A 16,567-nucleotide genomic window follows, 5' to 3' on the forward strand; every position below is an offset into this window, starting at 1 on the left:
TAGGCATTATCCGGGGATCGAGAGAGGCTGCAGTGAGGAGAACCACCCCCCAACCCCCCACTGGTGAAAGATGATCAAGTCCCCCCAAGGGAGGAGAAAGCTTGCTGTGTTCATGGCAGTATTCACAGCACCAGTAAAGCAGAGGGCATAGTGTGGGGCCAGAGAGAAGGGGCCTTTTCTCAGAAGTTCCCACGTTGTGTTACAAGGAGTGATGAGGGAGCTGGGCCACTGAAGGAGCTTTTTAAAACAGTCCACCTAAACCCCACTCGTGTTCCTGGCTGTGGTCTATAAAGTTACATTAGAATAGTGTGTATAGTAGAAATGTATACAGTTGTCAGTGCAAAAGTGTGAAAAAACCCTGAACTGGAGGGTGGAGAGGACAGGTGGGGGAGAAGACTCAGCAGTGGGAGGGGGAGGGAGAGAGGCCAGACACACTCGGGAGGTGGCGTCCTAGAAGTCTGCGGACATGAAGAGGCTGAGCGAGGGGGAGCAACTATTATCTCGAGTAGGGTTTTATTTCTTTGAATTCAGCCTGTTAGCACAAATAATCCCTAATAGGTATGAAGCTAGTTTAGGGACCCAAAACGAAGCCAGGGTTGTCTCTTGTATCCTCTTATTGTGGCTGATTCTGAAGGTTGATAGATGAGAAAAACATCACAGATTTATCTTTTGAGATTTCAGTAGTGGAGTGTAGATTACTGTGGTAGAAGTATAAAAAAAAACAACCATATTCTTTCAACTCTTTGCCTTTGAGAGCTGAACTCATAAAGAGCAGAAAGGTCCAGCATCTAGCCAAGTCCTTTTTTTATTCACTGTCCTGAGTTCATCTCCCTCTGAAGTACCTTTAACTGGGATGCTCCTTTTTTTCTTCCCCGACATTTCAGTAAAGGGAGAATAACTCTGGAACAGCCAAGCATGTAAAATTTATGGGAAGGACACTAATTGCCTTGGCCCCGGGGGGCAGTGTGTGTTGCTAGACCTGGAACCCTCAGTTTTGCTTCTGGTCAGAGAATGGACACATACTGGAGAAGAATACAGTGAATGATTTCAGTGGAGTGTTTCCCCAGAGAGCCGTGGGTGTCAGAAAGAGGAGAAGTGTGGTGCCCCGTCTGGTATCAGAATTTGTTGCTCCCTCGGAAGCAGAACCTGTTCTGTCCCTGAGCGATTGGAGACACTCTGTGTCCCATGTCTGATCAGTGAGACCAGGGAACACTTAGTGCCTGGGATTCTTCAAGGTTAAGGTGACAGTTAAGGGAGATGGATGAAGTGAAACGTGTCTCCGTTTTTGTTATCCCTCAGGGCTCCCAGTGTGGCTGAGACGGTAGGTAAGGACCATATGCATCCTTTCTGATGGTCTCACTTGAGACATTTGAATATATGAGACAGTGAGAGTTACTGCTCCCATTCCGATTTGGGAGTAACACTGAGTGTGGGAGTGCCAGCTGGGAACAGTCACCCGGGAAGCTCGCAGAGCCCCGAGTGTGCCTTGGGGAAGAGGTGACACCTACTTTATTTGCCATCGGATCACATTTTACACCAAACAGCTGAGGTGCTGACTCCACATGAGCGACCTGGTTTCCCTCAGGGACCGAGTGCTGCTGTGTCAGCTGCCAGACAAAGGGGAAGAGTCTAAAGTATGAAAAGAAACATATTCTCAAGTTGAGTAAGTTGTCTTCAAAGCAGCCTCGTGCGAGCATCCCCTGTAAACAGAGCACGAGGCTTCTCTTCCTCCGAGAAGTTCCGAGAGTGTTGGCCTTGGTGTTCAGCTGCCTGATTTGACGTCCCAGAGCGCACAGGGCTGTAGCTTCCCAGACAGATCATTACATTTAAATGCAAAAAACATGCACGAAACATGAAAGTATGTAAATCAGCGTGTGATTCGTAGTAACACAAATGGTTGTACAGTGAAGGGTTTCCAAGTTCATGCTTTCCCTCATCATCTCTTCATGTCTCTTTAGTTTCCTTGCTCCCTAATTCTGTGCATCATACTATTTTTTTTTTTTTTAAATCAAGGCCTGGGAGAGTTCCTAGGGAAAGTGACCTTCTCTAAGGTAAACCGGATCCAGGTCGCTTAGGGCTTATTGATTTTATGATCAGTACTTAGGTTGCTGCTGAAAGCAGATAGGTTTCCAATACGTGCCTGCGACCAGAGAGGGCTTTCTACCTCCATCCGTCCGCAGGAGCAGCGAAGAGCTTACTTTGCAGCGATTGCTGATGAAGACTCAAGTTGATCGTTAGGGTCACTCATCTGTGGAGTAATAGCTTAAACTAATGTAAAATACCGTTTTTAAACTCTAGTGAAAAAGAAGGCAGAGCGGTTATCAGAGGCTCAAAAAGAAACTAAAAGCGTTTAAAGGATTTGCATCTCATCCCCTTTGCTGGCCTTTGTACTTACAGCATGGGTTGGGGTTTATTTCTTTAAAGGATGAGACTAATGTTAAAAGTGCTTTGGTATCGCCGTGTTTATAGCTCACCTCAAGTTCTAGAATGGTAAATTAATCTGTCACCTGACGGGCATTGTTCTTGGATTATGCAATAAAGCCTCTTTAATGGGAATTTATAAAAATAAGTTGAGAGTCCAGTCAGACTTGTTAATTCAGAGACTGCTGTTCTCGGGAATTTGTGATTACTTGGCTTGGGTTTACCTGGACCACATCTTTAATATTTATTAAAAATGAGAGACTTGGTAATACACTGTCCTAGAATTTTTACTTTTATGGTTGGAAAGATGCACTCCAGGAGAGGACAGAGGGGACAGGAGAGACGCCTGATGGTGTAGACTTGGTCCTGGGTTCCAGTCCCGAATCTCAAGTGAGGAGGGTATCTTGAGGCAGAAGAGCAGAAATGGCGTAAGGAGCAGATCGTAAGGGAGGGTCTCAAAAGGACTGTCTTACTAGACCCGTATTTTATGAGAAGCAACATGACAAAGGAGAAGGAACATTAGGAGACTGTAAATTATAACTGGAGGTGATACCCAGATGTGAGGTATTATTATTGTTAGGGAAATCAATACCACAAAGAAGATGAAAAGCACGAGGGGAAAAGTACTTAAGCGATCAAATTTATCACGTCCTGTAGTGAGAATAAAGCTTCAGTGACGTGTAACAGCTTTGTCTTCAATACCTTTAGTTTTTTTTGTTAATTGACACGAATTAAAATGACTGATTTTCATCCTTATTAGGGCCGGTGGGAAAGTCAGCAGGATGTATCGCAAACTGGAGTTTCTAGAGGAATAGCTCCGGCTGCCCCTTCCCTCCCTGGTTCTCCGCAAAATAACCATTCTCCCGATCCGGGTAAGTTACATTTTCATTTTCAATCACTGTCATGAAATTTGAGCATCTTTCAGAAGTAGTTTAAATTAAGATTTTTCTGTCAGTAATCACTATCTGACTAGTTAATGCCAGTCTGAATTTTTCCCTTTCTTATCTTGATGTGTTGAGTCATTCTGAGTTCTGTTTGTTTGTTTTTAATGGAGGTGCTGGGGATTGAACCCAGGACCTCGTGCATGCTAACTACACAAGAGCTCTACCACTGAGCTATACCCACACCTGCCTACATTGAGGGGTTTTGTTTTGTTTTGGTAACAGGGATTTTAATAAGTAATAAAGGGAACCTTTTGGCCAGGGAGAGACTAGTCTCAGATTTTCTCGTAGAATTCTGAATTTCCCCATCTTGTTATGATGAAAAGAATTAAGGATTTAATCCCATCCAAATTGGAAGAGAAGAGGTAAAATTGTCACTAGCTACAGATAACATGATACTGTATTATAGAAAACCCTAAAGGCTGCACACAAAAACTACTAGAGTTGATAAAATAATTTGGCAAGGTAGCAGGATACAAGATTAACATGCAGATATCAGTTGCATTTCTTTACACTAATGATGAAATACCAGAAAAGGAAAGAAACAATCCCTTTTAAAATCGCATCCAAAAAAATAAAATACTTAGGAATGAATCTGAGCAAGGAAGTGAAAGACTTGTACGTGGAGAACTACAAAACATTGACGAAGGAAATCAAAGATGACTTGACTGGAAGGATAGCCCATGTTCTCGGACTGGGGAATTAGTATTGTTTAAAGTGGCCACACTGCCCAAAGCAACCTTCAGATTTAATGCGATCCCTGTCAAGTTACCCAGGACATTTTTCACAGATTTAGAACAAGAATATATGAATGGGTGGTTTTATGTATTTCCTTTGGGATATACATCGTGTCTGACTGTCTCTCTTTTTGTGATGAATGCAGCCTTTGGGTGATTACTGGCTTTTAATTAGGGTCATCCTCACTTGAGAATGTTAGTTTAACGGCATGTAGAACTTTGTCCTAATTTTTTCTCAGCATTTAGATGATATCTTCCAGATCTTTATTCATCTTAAGTTTGTTTTTTTCTCTGTTTGTCTTTTCGTTTTGGTTTCTCTTATCCCTATTTTTGCTTTCTTATAAACTGTTTGACTTTTCTGAACTCAGTTTTGACAGATCTCTTGGCAAATAGCAATATTTCTTTTCTTTATTTTTAGTGATTGTGCTTATGATTAAAAATTTACTTGCATAACTTTTCATAGTTTAGAGTTAATATACTGTATGGAAAGTGTAAAGCCTTACAGCTGGACAGGTCCACGTACCAGCGTGGTTGGTACGTGGTCGTCTTAAGAGTCATCTCAGGGGCCAGTGTGGAGTCAAGGGGCCCGGCAGTGTATTTCTTTTCTGACTTGCTTGTCTTAAGTGTGATTGGGATACAGTTTTTTTAATCATTTATGAATTAGATTAGATTCTCCTGAAAATTTAGTTTTATTTACTAAGAGGAAAGAAGTCTTCTTATATCATAGGCGTTAATCTGCACGTCTGACCCCAGCCTTTGGTAATTAAGAGCAGGTAAGAACATGATTGGTTCAGGGCATCTGTCCCTCTCTTGTAAAAACAACCCAAACACCACTGTCTTCCTAGAAGGTCAGTTTCATCACCTTCATTCAGTAAATAGCATGGAAAATGAGTAAGATATAGTCCTTGACTTGAAGAGTTTAAAGTCCAGACGGAGAGCAATGCACGTCTGTCATTGGCTATGTGATTTAAAGATGAAAAGCCCCGTTTTATTCTAGGGCTGAAGTCAGTACTTGACTAGTTAGTGACAAGGACTGGGGCTGGGGCACCCTCCAGATGTAACAGGAACGCTGGGTATTAGAGCATTTTAAGAGTGCCCAGTTGCTGCTATTTAATTGGAAAAGCAACCACCATTGTGTTTGAGGGTATCTGTAATGTTAGGGTTTTTTAAAATCTCTTTTCCTTTCAATATTTTTGGCAGGACTTGGTAGCCTCGCCGCCTCCTACTTGAACCCAGTAAGATCCTTTGTGCCACAGATGCCGAAGCTGCTGAAGTCTCTCTTCCCCGTCCGCGACGAGAAAAGGGGCAAGCAGCCGTCCGCCCGTGTGCATCAGGTAAGAGCGCGCTCCTGGCGGCTGCTGGCCCCGCGATGCTCTGCGCTGCGCTGAAGCTGGAGGGAGAGGACGGGGGACGGCAAGGGCAGGGCCGTCGGAACTGGGCTTTCAGACCTGGTAGAGCTCAGATGATTTCCCTGCCCCTCCTATCGGAGATCGCAGAGCTGTTTAAACTTGTCCACACTCTCAGTCCTTTTTGCTTTTAAAAAAATGCCAAGTACGCTACTAATGTGATTTATGGTAATATCACTTAGAGCAACAATAGTAAAATTTATGAAGTGCACTTAGAGTTGTTTGTGTTTTGCCAAACAGAAAATGTAATTCTATTTTTAATTCTTGATTTCATTTCTTATTCCAAACAATTTTACATCATCCCTGTCCTTGCCTCTCAACCTCTTTCTCCTCTACTGTGGTTTACTTGTTTTATGACTTAAATATTAGAAGTGATCACTTGTTTCCCTTTTTCCTTAAAAGTCTCTACCCAGCCTTGGAATAAGTTTTAGAGAAGATGTTAAAGGGTTTTTCCAAGTAATCAGGAAACTGCTTTTATGTGACGGTGAATGAGGTGCCTGTTGGCAATGCAATTTCTAGTCTTATATGGGTGTGAATTCAGCAGAAAATGATGAATGAGGATTTATTTATACTCCTTTAAAAACACATACAGTGCAAGTTCAGTTGTTGAAATAGGTCTTTTGACATCAGCTTCTGCAGTCCCTTAAACATTCAGGTTGCAGAAATGTGGGCAAGTCCTTGTTTGAAACCTTAACTATTTAAAAGAATTTTCTAAGATTATGAGTGCATGCTCAAGGGTGATGGTGTTAGTTTTGTAAGGCTGCTGTGCAGATACATAATTTTTCAACCTAGCATTATGTGAGCATGTATATAAGCACAGATGTACACATATTGGATGAAAAAAATTAAACATCAAGATTTAGCAAATGTTTAAATTTGCGCCCGTCACAAGTGCTTGACAGTTATCAAAAGGAATCTGTGATGGTGAGAGCTAGAAGAAATAGCAAGACTAATGCCTGCTGGGCGTCAGGGTGGGCAAAAAGGGTTTTTCCAAGAGTTAGTTATTGCATACGTTATTCTGTTCTAAACTTCTGCATTGTTGTTTCACAGAGTATGAGTCATGGACTGTTTGTGTCAGAATTTCCATGGTAGCTTTTAAGAAAGGTAGCTTAACAGGACTACAGCTTGACCTTTGACCCATACCTCACCTGAGGGCACCTTCTAACCTGTATTTATAAATACCCAGGGTGACTCTTACTCACATTGAAGTTCGGTATTCACCAGTTTTCAACTGCTATTTGGTGAGGACAGGATTACATAAACTGGAGGAAATTGGAGTGGCATTAGAAATCATCAAATCAGACTACTGTGGTTACAGTTATTTTTTAAAGCTACCTTAAGCTTTTGATGTAGGAAGTCAGATCACCAGCTACAGTAAGAAATTATTTTTACTCTCTTGCCAGTGAGTAACTGGTTCTTCTGGATCTGAGAGGGACAGCAGTGGTTTAGAAAGAAATCTAGTGATTGGCGGGTTGGTGGAGAGAAATCTATTGCAGTCTGTACAGTTTAAATAAGAGAGGTAATCTTGAAACATTTTGAAGCTATCTTAAGTAATATTTGTTCATTCAGTTTACTTTTTATAAGCATGTATGTGTTAAGGTGTTGGAGGAAGTGGCTGTAAATGTTTTGTATTTCCTAAATAAATGAAAGTGTAAATATAAAAAGGGCCTTAATGAATTTGTCCCCAGTAGTGGAGCTTAAAGTGTTCCGACTGGTTTGCAATACCCCTGCAACACTGGAGGACCTTTTCTCAAGGTCACCGGAGCTTTGTCTTGCTGGTATCTCCTTCCTCGTCTGATTGGACGGTCATGCGGGAAACATTTTCATCTTTGGGCTTCAGCCCTGAGCCATTTGCCTGGCACTCTTTCTGTTGACTACTCAGTGCTTCTCATGTTCCTTTTCTGGGACCACTTATTCCATCAGGCCGCTAGTGTTCAGGTGCCCCAGAGCCCCAGCCTGGCCCTCTTTCCATGGGTAATCTCATCAGTTCCGTGGCTTTAACTGTTTATGCCTTGACAATGCTCCCGTTTCTGTCTCCAGCCCAGGCTTTGCTGCTGACCTCTGGCCTCTTGGAGCTAAGTGGCCTTTCAGCTTTTCCACTTACATGTCAAGCAGACGTTCACACTTTACAAGTCCGAAGCATTTCTGTTGGTTTCAGCTCACAAATCTGTTTACTCCTGACACACAGAAATTCATGCCCACCTCATGTATAGCGCAGATGCCCAGCTAGGTGCTTCACCTCACAAATAGTCCATCGTAAAATTCTGTAGGTACCACTTTGAGTCCGGTGATGTCTGTCTGCATTTCTCCTCACTCCTGTGTGCCGTCATGACTTGCCTTGGCTGTAGCAGCAGCCGGCCGGCTGGTCCCACTGACGCTTCTGGCCTCACAGTCTGTCACTCACAGGGTAGCCAGAGTGGTCTTCCAAGGCCTTACATGAGTTCATGGCTTGCAAATTTGCACTGCTTCTCACTGAAACTGAACGGAAGCTAAACTCCTGACTGTGGCTTACAGCGTCCCACGTGATCCAGTCCCCACGCTTCATCTTTGCTCCCTTTGTTTCCTCCTGTGTTCGGCGCTGAGCCGCGCTGGCCTTTCTGCTGCTGCTGTTGACCTCATGAACATACGATGCTCCTTTCGGTCTCAGGAGTGTCTCTACTTGCTTTTCCTTCTGCCTGGAATGTTCTTTACCGAAGTCTTTGCATGGCTGCTGGGTTTCCAGTAGACTGGCCTTCTACTAGGATGGAAAAGAAAGGCCTCTCCTAGGAGGTATGTTAGAGTTTAGAGTGGCCTGGACCAGCCAAGCTAAAACCAGACCCTCCCCCATCCACAATACACTGTATTACCTTATTTAATCTTTTCTCTGGGAGTCATTATGTTTACGTGTTTATTGGCTATCTCCCGTCTGGGATGTAGTCCTGAGAGCAGCAGCATACTTGGTGCAGAATGTGTGCTGGTTGACCATGACGTGCATACAGATAGTAATACTGGGTGGTTTGTGTGTCCCAAGTGCCATCCAGTGGCGTAAAGGACTGTGGTTACAGTTTAGAGGTGAGAGAGTCACATCTGAGTGGGGACTAGAGATATCAAGACATACTTATGAAGTTTCTTTCCTAGATGGATTCCAGTTCCACTAAAGAACTATTCTTAAAGGAGGGAAAAGCTTGAGCTTATCATTTTGGATTTCGGTGATCAAAGATGCTTGTGTGCTTCTCATTTTCACTGTCTCTGCTAAGCTTTAAGAGAAGTGAAGTCTAATTTTAAATGACCATGCCAGCATAGAGGTTTCCCTCACTAGGGCCACTTTAAATGTGGTTTAAGTTGTTACCACCTGAATGATGGTTTATCCTTAGAGATGGAGCACTTTAGTGACACCAGAATTTCAGAGTAACGGCAACAAGAACAGTGCTGTGTTGGCTGGGCTTCTGTAGTGTTCCCCCCCCCTTTTTTTTTAAATTGTAACCTTCACTATAATGACTTCCTATTCACATGGAGATCAGATTTGATACCTAAAAGTTGAGGTCCTTACTTTTTTGATACTTTGTCCTACCCCTCCTGTGGAACCTCCAAATCCCCCAGGAGAAAGGTCGGCTCATTTCCACCCACTCTTTGCCTGTTTTTTCCCTGCTATTTCCCAGGAGTTAAAGGGAGGGGAGGGCAGGGTTCTGTGCTCTCTTAGGCTTTCTCCAGACCTAACAGCTAAAGATGAGTCCACTGCATCTCCTGTAATAAACGCCTCCTCATTCTTCAGTTGTCTTACCAGGGTTGTGCTTAAAGTGGGGAGCCCAGAGGTGGCCTGATAATCCCTGTGCTTGAAAAGAGTGCAGCTGGTAGCTTCCTCTTCTGAATAATGTACTTCTACCAAAACGGCCTGTGATCACACTTTATAAGAAGTCAAGTATTTGTAGTTCTTTGTGCTTCTAGTCAGTTAACATTCCCTTTTTTTTTTTGGTTTGCTTGCTTATTTGTTTACACTCTTGTCAGTGCACTTTTCTTGTATTACCATGTTGTTCAGTTGAAGCATACAGATACTTAAATCAGGATTTTTAGGTCCATTTCTAAAATTTTTCATCTTGATTTTGTTTTAACATTCCCACGATAGCAAGATATATTTTGAATAATTATTTTAAAAATACATTTGTTCTAACTATCATCTGCAAACTTTTTAAGGGCATAGTCTGCATCTGAGTCATGAAACATCGAATATTAGGGCATAAGAGAGAACTCTGTCTTATGCAACTAGAGGTTGTTCCTCAAGTCCCAGAGTGACGGATGAACACATTGGCTTTTTTGCAGCTCTCCATTTTCAGTCTCTGCCATCTCCAGTCCACACTTCCCCCTCTCTCTACCAAATAGACTGTGGGAGACTTTGTTAGATGCATCACGGAAATAGAGAGACACCACGCCTTCCTCTGTATCTTCAGTCTAGTAAGTGTAGGACGAAAATCCATTCTGTCGAGCGTTCCTAGTCCACCCTGTCCTCTGGCTTTGCTATACCCTCGTGTGAGTGTCCAGTGGTACGACTTACCGAGAGTGTAATACCCTGAGCCTTGCTCTCTATTTTGATTCTCGTTTTTATTTGCTGCTAGTGCCTTAGTACACTAATTTCAGTGGCCTCTATAAATAGTCATTAAAGAGTCAATACCAGACTAAAAAAGTTACATAGGTTTTAGAGTAACATAAAGATAGAACCCAGAAAATTGGAAATCAGCGCACATACTTAAAAGGAATCTGGATCAATTCTACACAGTATAGGAAGGGATAAACATCAATACTAATATTGCATAAAACTTAAGAGACAATAAATAGATGGTAACCCTGCTTAAGATTTATAATGTGAGATGACACAAAAAACTAAACAGAAACCCCCAAATGGATCAGCAGAGAAGGGACGAGTAACCCAGCAGGCATGTACTAAGATAAGCACGCTCTTATTTCAACCCCACCCCCAACTTTCTCTTTTCATCATTTTCAAAGCCATTTCTCTCCCCATTTCCCACCTAACTGTGGTGACAGATCTTAACACTTCTTCCTTTTTATGCTTTCTGTCCCAGGTTAGTTTGGAGACTTTAACTCCTTCTCTGAAACAGTCACAGTAATGAAACCCTCACACCAGCCTGCCTGACCACTGCGCCTGCGTTCTCTCCGGCATCATTAGACGACACTTGGATCTTTGCACTTAGTTCTGGATATGTTACTACCAGACATCCATTGACCAACTGGAATTATTTCAGAGAATAATACCAGAAATGATTTATGAGGAAGGATTAAAGGAGTTATTTATAGCGCGACCAAACAATGACTAAGAGGGCTGACTGTGTAAGCATTCAGGGGATATCAGCACCAAAGGCGGGGGGAGTTGTGTGAGGATGGTGCCAGTAAAGCGGCAGATGAAAGGCGCAGAATGACACAAGTGAGGTGAACCAGGACCGTCACAGCTGTGAACGAGGAGACTGATTTGTAGACAGCAGGACGCGCTCCAAAAAACTCATGGATTTCTGTTACTTTCTATTTTTGAAAAATAAGACGATTCTGAGAATATAAAATTATTCCCGATAAGAACCGAGGAATGGAATGGGTCCTGTTTCTACCAGTCATCCCGTATATTTTCTTTGTTAGATTAGGTGGAAGAGAGGCAGAAGTTGTGTAATGAAGGAATGATTATTATATAAAAAAAAAGTACTTTTAATCAGAGTGTCCTTGACATTTTCAAACAAGAGTGTTCAGTTCCCTCCCTCATGCAAAGATACAAACACAGAACCATAGTGAGACTCTAATGAAAAGATTAACGTTTATTAACTTGTTCTTTGGAATCAGCAGGTTCTCAGATCAAGATTCTATAATTTGGGGGGACATATTTCATTCTTTGAAAAGATGCATAGATCTTTTCTTGTAAGATAGAATTCGACAGTTGATCCTGAACAAAAAAATCTAAAGAAAGAAAAAGATTTAAAGAAGTCTTTTAAAACAAAGATACTTACATTTTACAAAGTCATATGGCTTGAACATATTCATAAAGACTTATGTTTCTCATTTTTATGGAGATTTGTTTTTGTTTGTAATCAATTTCTGTCTGAGTTCCAGAAATGCAAAAGATACAGCACTGAAAGAGGTGGCAGCTGACAAAGGTGCTGTCTTTGACCTTCTGATGCAAGTTTAGTAACTAATCTGGAAAATAATGAACTGCAATTAATGAAATCTGTACTCATATTCAAGTGTGTTTCTCAGACAGCACATAAAATAATTGAAAGAACTTCCTGCTCTCTAATTAGTTAGATTGAATTAATTTGGCATAATAGCTTTTTTCATGTATCTAGAAGTTTGTGTTCAGATGAAGCTATTTATGTACTTCAAACTTTGGTTCTCCCAATGGCGTCTTTGGTTGATTCTGGGGAATTGAAGAGTTAACGCTCCCATTTAATTTCCATCAGAAACACAGTCACGTTTCCGGCCCATTTTTAATTTACTGTCTGCTCTCCTTCGTGTTCTGCGCTTTGCTTAGGGGCTGCCTTGCCGACCACGGGGATGTTTCTTTCCAGTTTCAACACGGCTTCTGCTGTGTTTGGTGGACAAATCCTTGAGTAGAGAAAGCAGCCTGTGCATCTCTGGTCTAGTTGAAAAGATGCTGTGTTCTTCCAGCTTTCATGTATAAAATGGGAAGAAACACAGCGACTAGTTCTTCCCTTGTGCACTGAGATCCTGTTTTAGGCTATTCCTACTTGGGCTCCTTTGATGAAACGAGCCATATAAATGCTTATCCTGGTTTCTTAAAGATTCATCATCTCAGCTAACTAAGGAAAAGGGAGCTACACCTTGTTTTCTGGCCTTGACTTTTCCTTAGTTATTCAGGTTATTTTTAAAGATTCTTTCCCCCTGTAGTTTATATTTGGATGTGGCATGTTGTATTCCTTGTTCTCGAGTTAACCAAGGGAAGTTTGCACAGCCCTTCTGGAGTACAGACTTTTTAAAAAACAAAATCAAGGCAAGTGATTTCTGTTCGGTTGCTTTGGGGATGAATTCTTCGGCATTCCTACTACTGTTATGAGACACTTATACCTCTGTTTTGTTTTTCAAAATTATAACATCCTACTGTCTGCCTTTGCCCCAGAAATGAATAGCTACTGACATACACAAGTTGACAAGTTGTCTTCAGAATCAGGGTTAGTAGTTGATCTGAAAAATAATGAAAAGAAGACAGTTTCTGAGGCAGTATAGGAGCTGACTGAAGAGACCTCAGCCTGCAGGTCATTTCTCAGAGATCAGCATCATATACTTTTGTATGATTCTTTAGACTGGGGGTTGGCAAACACTTTTGGTAAAGGGCCAGGTAAGTAGTATTTTAGGCTCTTCAGTTGCTGTTAGAACTAGTTGTAGACAATACTAAACAATGGGTCTGGTTTTGTTCCAGTAAAACTTTATTTATAACCCTGAAATGTGAATTTCATATAATTGTTACAAGTCACAAACTATTCTTTTATTTCAACAATTTCAAAATGTAGAGACCATTCTTAGCTTACAGGGCACACCAAGCTGGGGATGGTCTAGATTTATACCCTGTTTTAAAATTTTCAGATTAATAGCCATTCTGTGTTTCAAGTAAACATCCTTCATCCTTCGTGGATACTTGAAAAAATAAGTGGATGGAGTGAATATTACATTCTCTTTTTAAAAAATATAAATTGTTTTCTCACATAAATACTTAAATAAGTTTTAACAATTTTGTAGAAGTTTAAAAAGTAAATAGCTAAATCTTAAAACATAGGAAACTCTCCTGACAACTTCAGAAATACTAGTATTTAAATTTTTCTATATCTAGGACCTCAAGTAAGTTGCACTAACACATATATAATAGGGTGACATAAAAGGTCTATTTGGGTGAGCTGAATTTTTTTCAGTTTTATCAGCTGATAAAATAATTTACTTGTTGGTAGAAGAAATGGGCCTTTTAGTTGTTTTGTGTAATTAAAATTAAATAGGAATATCGGGTATTAGACCCTGGTGCTTATTTCTGAGGAGTAGAGGGGCTCTATTTGGTTTTGCACACATGTATCCCCAGTTCCTGGCACAGCCTTTACAATGTAGTAGGCACCTGGTACACATTTGTGAATGGCTAAATTAATAAAAATCTCAAGGTCTTTCTTTGAAAGAAAATAGAATTAATATTGTGTCCTGGATGGCTTTGGAACTGATAAACACAAGTATAGAAACTTTCAGTTTTCCTTTAGATTAGATAGGATTGTTGATTGATTAAAAATGTGCTGATAGGAAGCCAACCTGGAAATACCTTGGAAGACAGGGCACAAAACTGCAATGATTAGGATTACCACGATACTTTAAAAATATACTGAGTACTGTGTGCCAGGGATTTTATATGCATCAGCTCAACAACAGTGCTGAGGCAGATCAGCGCTGTCTGATGGAAGTATAATAGGAGCCACATGTGTCATTTAAGATGTTCTAGTAGTCACCTTTTAAAAAGTAAAAAGAAACAGGTCAAGTTAATTTCAGTAAAATAATTTACCTGATAACTCAATATATCTATTTCAACCTGTAATCAATATAAAAGATTTACTGAGGTGTCCCCATCTTTTTTTTCTGTATAGTCCTCAAAATCAGGCGTGCATTTTACATTTCTAACTCATCGCAATTCAGATACTGAATTTTCTTTGGAAATTCTTGAACTGCATTTAGAGTTCATAACGTTGAAAAAATAGATCCACGTGCCCAAGTTGTTCCCAACATACTTAAAGGGACTTTAATTTTTAAATTTACATATTATTAATTAAAATTAATTAAGTAAAAAGTTCACTTCCTCAGTCACACCAGCTGCATTTCAAGTGCTCAGAAGCGACGTGTGGCTGGTGGGGCCCCCATGCTGGACAACATGGAGTTTGATGCTGAGGAAAGTGAGACTCAGGTTGGTTTAGCACCATGTCTGAGGTTACAGCGCCTAGTGAGTAGCCAAACTGAGATTTATATTCAAGAAGAAAAATTTAATGTACAATTGTGATCTTAAGAGATTTCACTGCATTTGATTTAAAATAGTGGTTGTATTTGTAGAATGAATGAATCTATAAAGTATTTGAAGGAGGAACTGATCACACCATGGAAAACACTGAGTAGGCTCTATCCATATTTCCTTTTTTGCCTATTCCCTTTAAAAAAAAAGTTATCTATAGGCAATGAGGAATCATTGACAACTTTAGAGCTAGAGAGTGACGTGGTCAGATTTGTATCTCAGCTCCTCGGACTGCAGTTTGGGAGGTGGATAGAACTGGAAGAATGTGTTCAAGTGTGCGTACAAACCTGCATTATTGGTCAGGAAAATGAAGGCACCTTCCTATGCTTGACACACTGACACTTTAATGTCACTGATTGAAAGGAGCATGTGGCAGGTCAGGTAGCAGTGTCTCTGGCAGAGACCAGCTGGTGACCACCTGCCATCCTCCCTGGGTAGCATTGCTTAGAGAATTCATGTGGGCTGGGTCACCGCCTTCCAGATGTGCCACCCCAGGGGTGATGCGGTTTACACAAAGGACTGAGGGATCGATTGGAATGCTGAGTCACTCATTTAAACTAAGAAATGTAACTGCCAGGTGAATAGAAGTGCTGGCATGGTGACGGCCAGCATCGTCTTATCCAGACTCCCCTGGAAAGCCGGAGTGTAGATTCTTTAGGCTGCTGTGAGCCCTGGGGTTGGGGGCTGTGTGGGCCGGGCACTGAGGTGTCACCCGGTCCCTGCGCCAGAGCTGGGGGCATGGCCAGCCTTCCCCCTGAGGCCCCCAGTTCCCATTCATCTAGCCTCTGATGAACGTAACCTTTAAGAAATTGTATTGGTTAGGCTATGGCTGATTTTTGATCTTTAGGTAATTGTATGTGTCTGATTTTATCTAATGTTTATACTTTTATCAGGACATACTCAAAGATGAGGAAGTATTTTGTTCATGTGCACTGTCCTGCTTGGTGATGGTCTTGTGTTTTTCCCACTTCAGCAGCATGAAAATCAAAGGATGGCTGGCTAACAGGCATTTAGAGCAAAAATAAATCTTACATCTCTTGGTGTATTTTCCTGTGCTTGGATTTAAGTGATTGGCTAGAGCTTTGGGTTTTTTGGTTTTTTTTTTTTTAAAGACTTAGGAGATCATATTCATTTAGGAACCATTAGAAAATGACATTAAAGAATTTACCAAATTCAGGGTAAAGGGTGATTATTAGGAAAGGTTCATTTTCAAATAAGATAAAAAGTCATCAGAAAATGCAGTGTTTTTGAACAAAGTTTTTTTTTGGGGGGCTTCAACAGATATCTCTTCTCCCCTCTACCTGCCCCATGCCCAAATTCTGGAATGTCTGTTCTTTTCCAGATTCTATCTAACTGTACAATTCGGCCTTCACATCACTGAAGTAGTTTATTTATTCACTTATTTGTTTATTCGTTCAACAAACATTAAGTTCCTGTTTTACGGATGAGATGAATGGGACATGATCCCTACCCTGCAGAGAGCTTGCTGTTGGGAGGGGCTCCCATAGAGACAGGTCAGCAGAGAAACAGGATGATGTTATTGGCGCTGTAGTGTGTGTGTTGGAGGTGATACAGTGAGGCAGTGGGCATTTCTGCCTGCAGTTTCAGAGGGAGGAGATCATGCTGGAGCTGAGAACGAAAGGTGACTAGGTGTTCGCCAGGTGGACGGTGATTTCCTGGGGGAAGGACAGCACAGGGAAGGTTCTGGCAAAGCAGTGTCTTCAACTCAAAGCTGGTTAGCCTCAGGAGCAAGGGAAGGGTGCAGGTGAGGTTCTATCCTGTCATGCCAAGGAGTTAAAACTATTCTAGGCAAAGAGGTCTCCAAATTAGCTTTGCTGCCTAATTATGAAATTCTGGGCTAATCTGCTGTGTTTTCATCCAGGTGGCATGTGAGAGCGAGGGGTTAATAATGACGAGATACCGTATGAGGAGTGACCATCATCTGTTCCCTGAAACGCTTCTGATCAAGGGTCCTAGTGGACCCTCTGCTTGTCCACTAGGTTTTAGTCACGCTCAGGAGACAGTGTGTTTTTGGGTTCAGCT

The 16,567-nt window shown here is 41.4% G+C and overlaps 1 protein-coding gene across 2 annotated transcripts in view; it reads left to right on the plus strand.

The window, feature by feature from the left end:
• KIF13B (kinesin family member 13B) overlaps positions 1-16,567 on the plus strand; it is a 165,529-nt gene that overhangs the window by 132,911 nt on the left and 16,051 nt on the right. For both annotated transcript variants that reach the window (XM_072952758.1, XM_072952759.1), the window contains exons 36-37: positions 3,182-3,293; positions 5,300-5,433. In XM_072952758.1, coding sequence (XP_072808859.1) covers positions 3,182-3,293; positions 5,300-5,433 — 246 coding nt within the window. The remainder of the gene's footprint in view (positions 1-3,181; positions 3,294-5,299; positions 5,434-16,567) is intronic.

This window comes from Vicugna pacos, chromosome 31, assembly GCF_048564905.1.
Source record: "Vicugna pacos chromosome 31, VicPac4, whole genome shotgun sequence".
NCBI lineage: Eukaryota > Metazoa > Chordata > Mammalia > Artiodactyla > Camelidae > Vicugna > Vicugna pacos.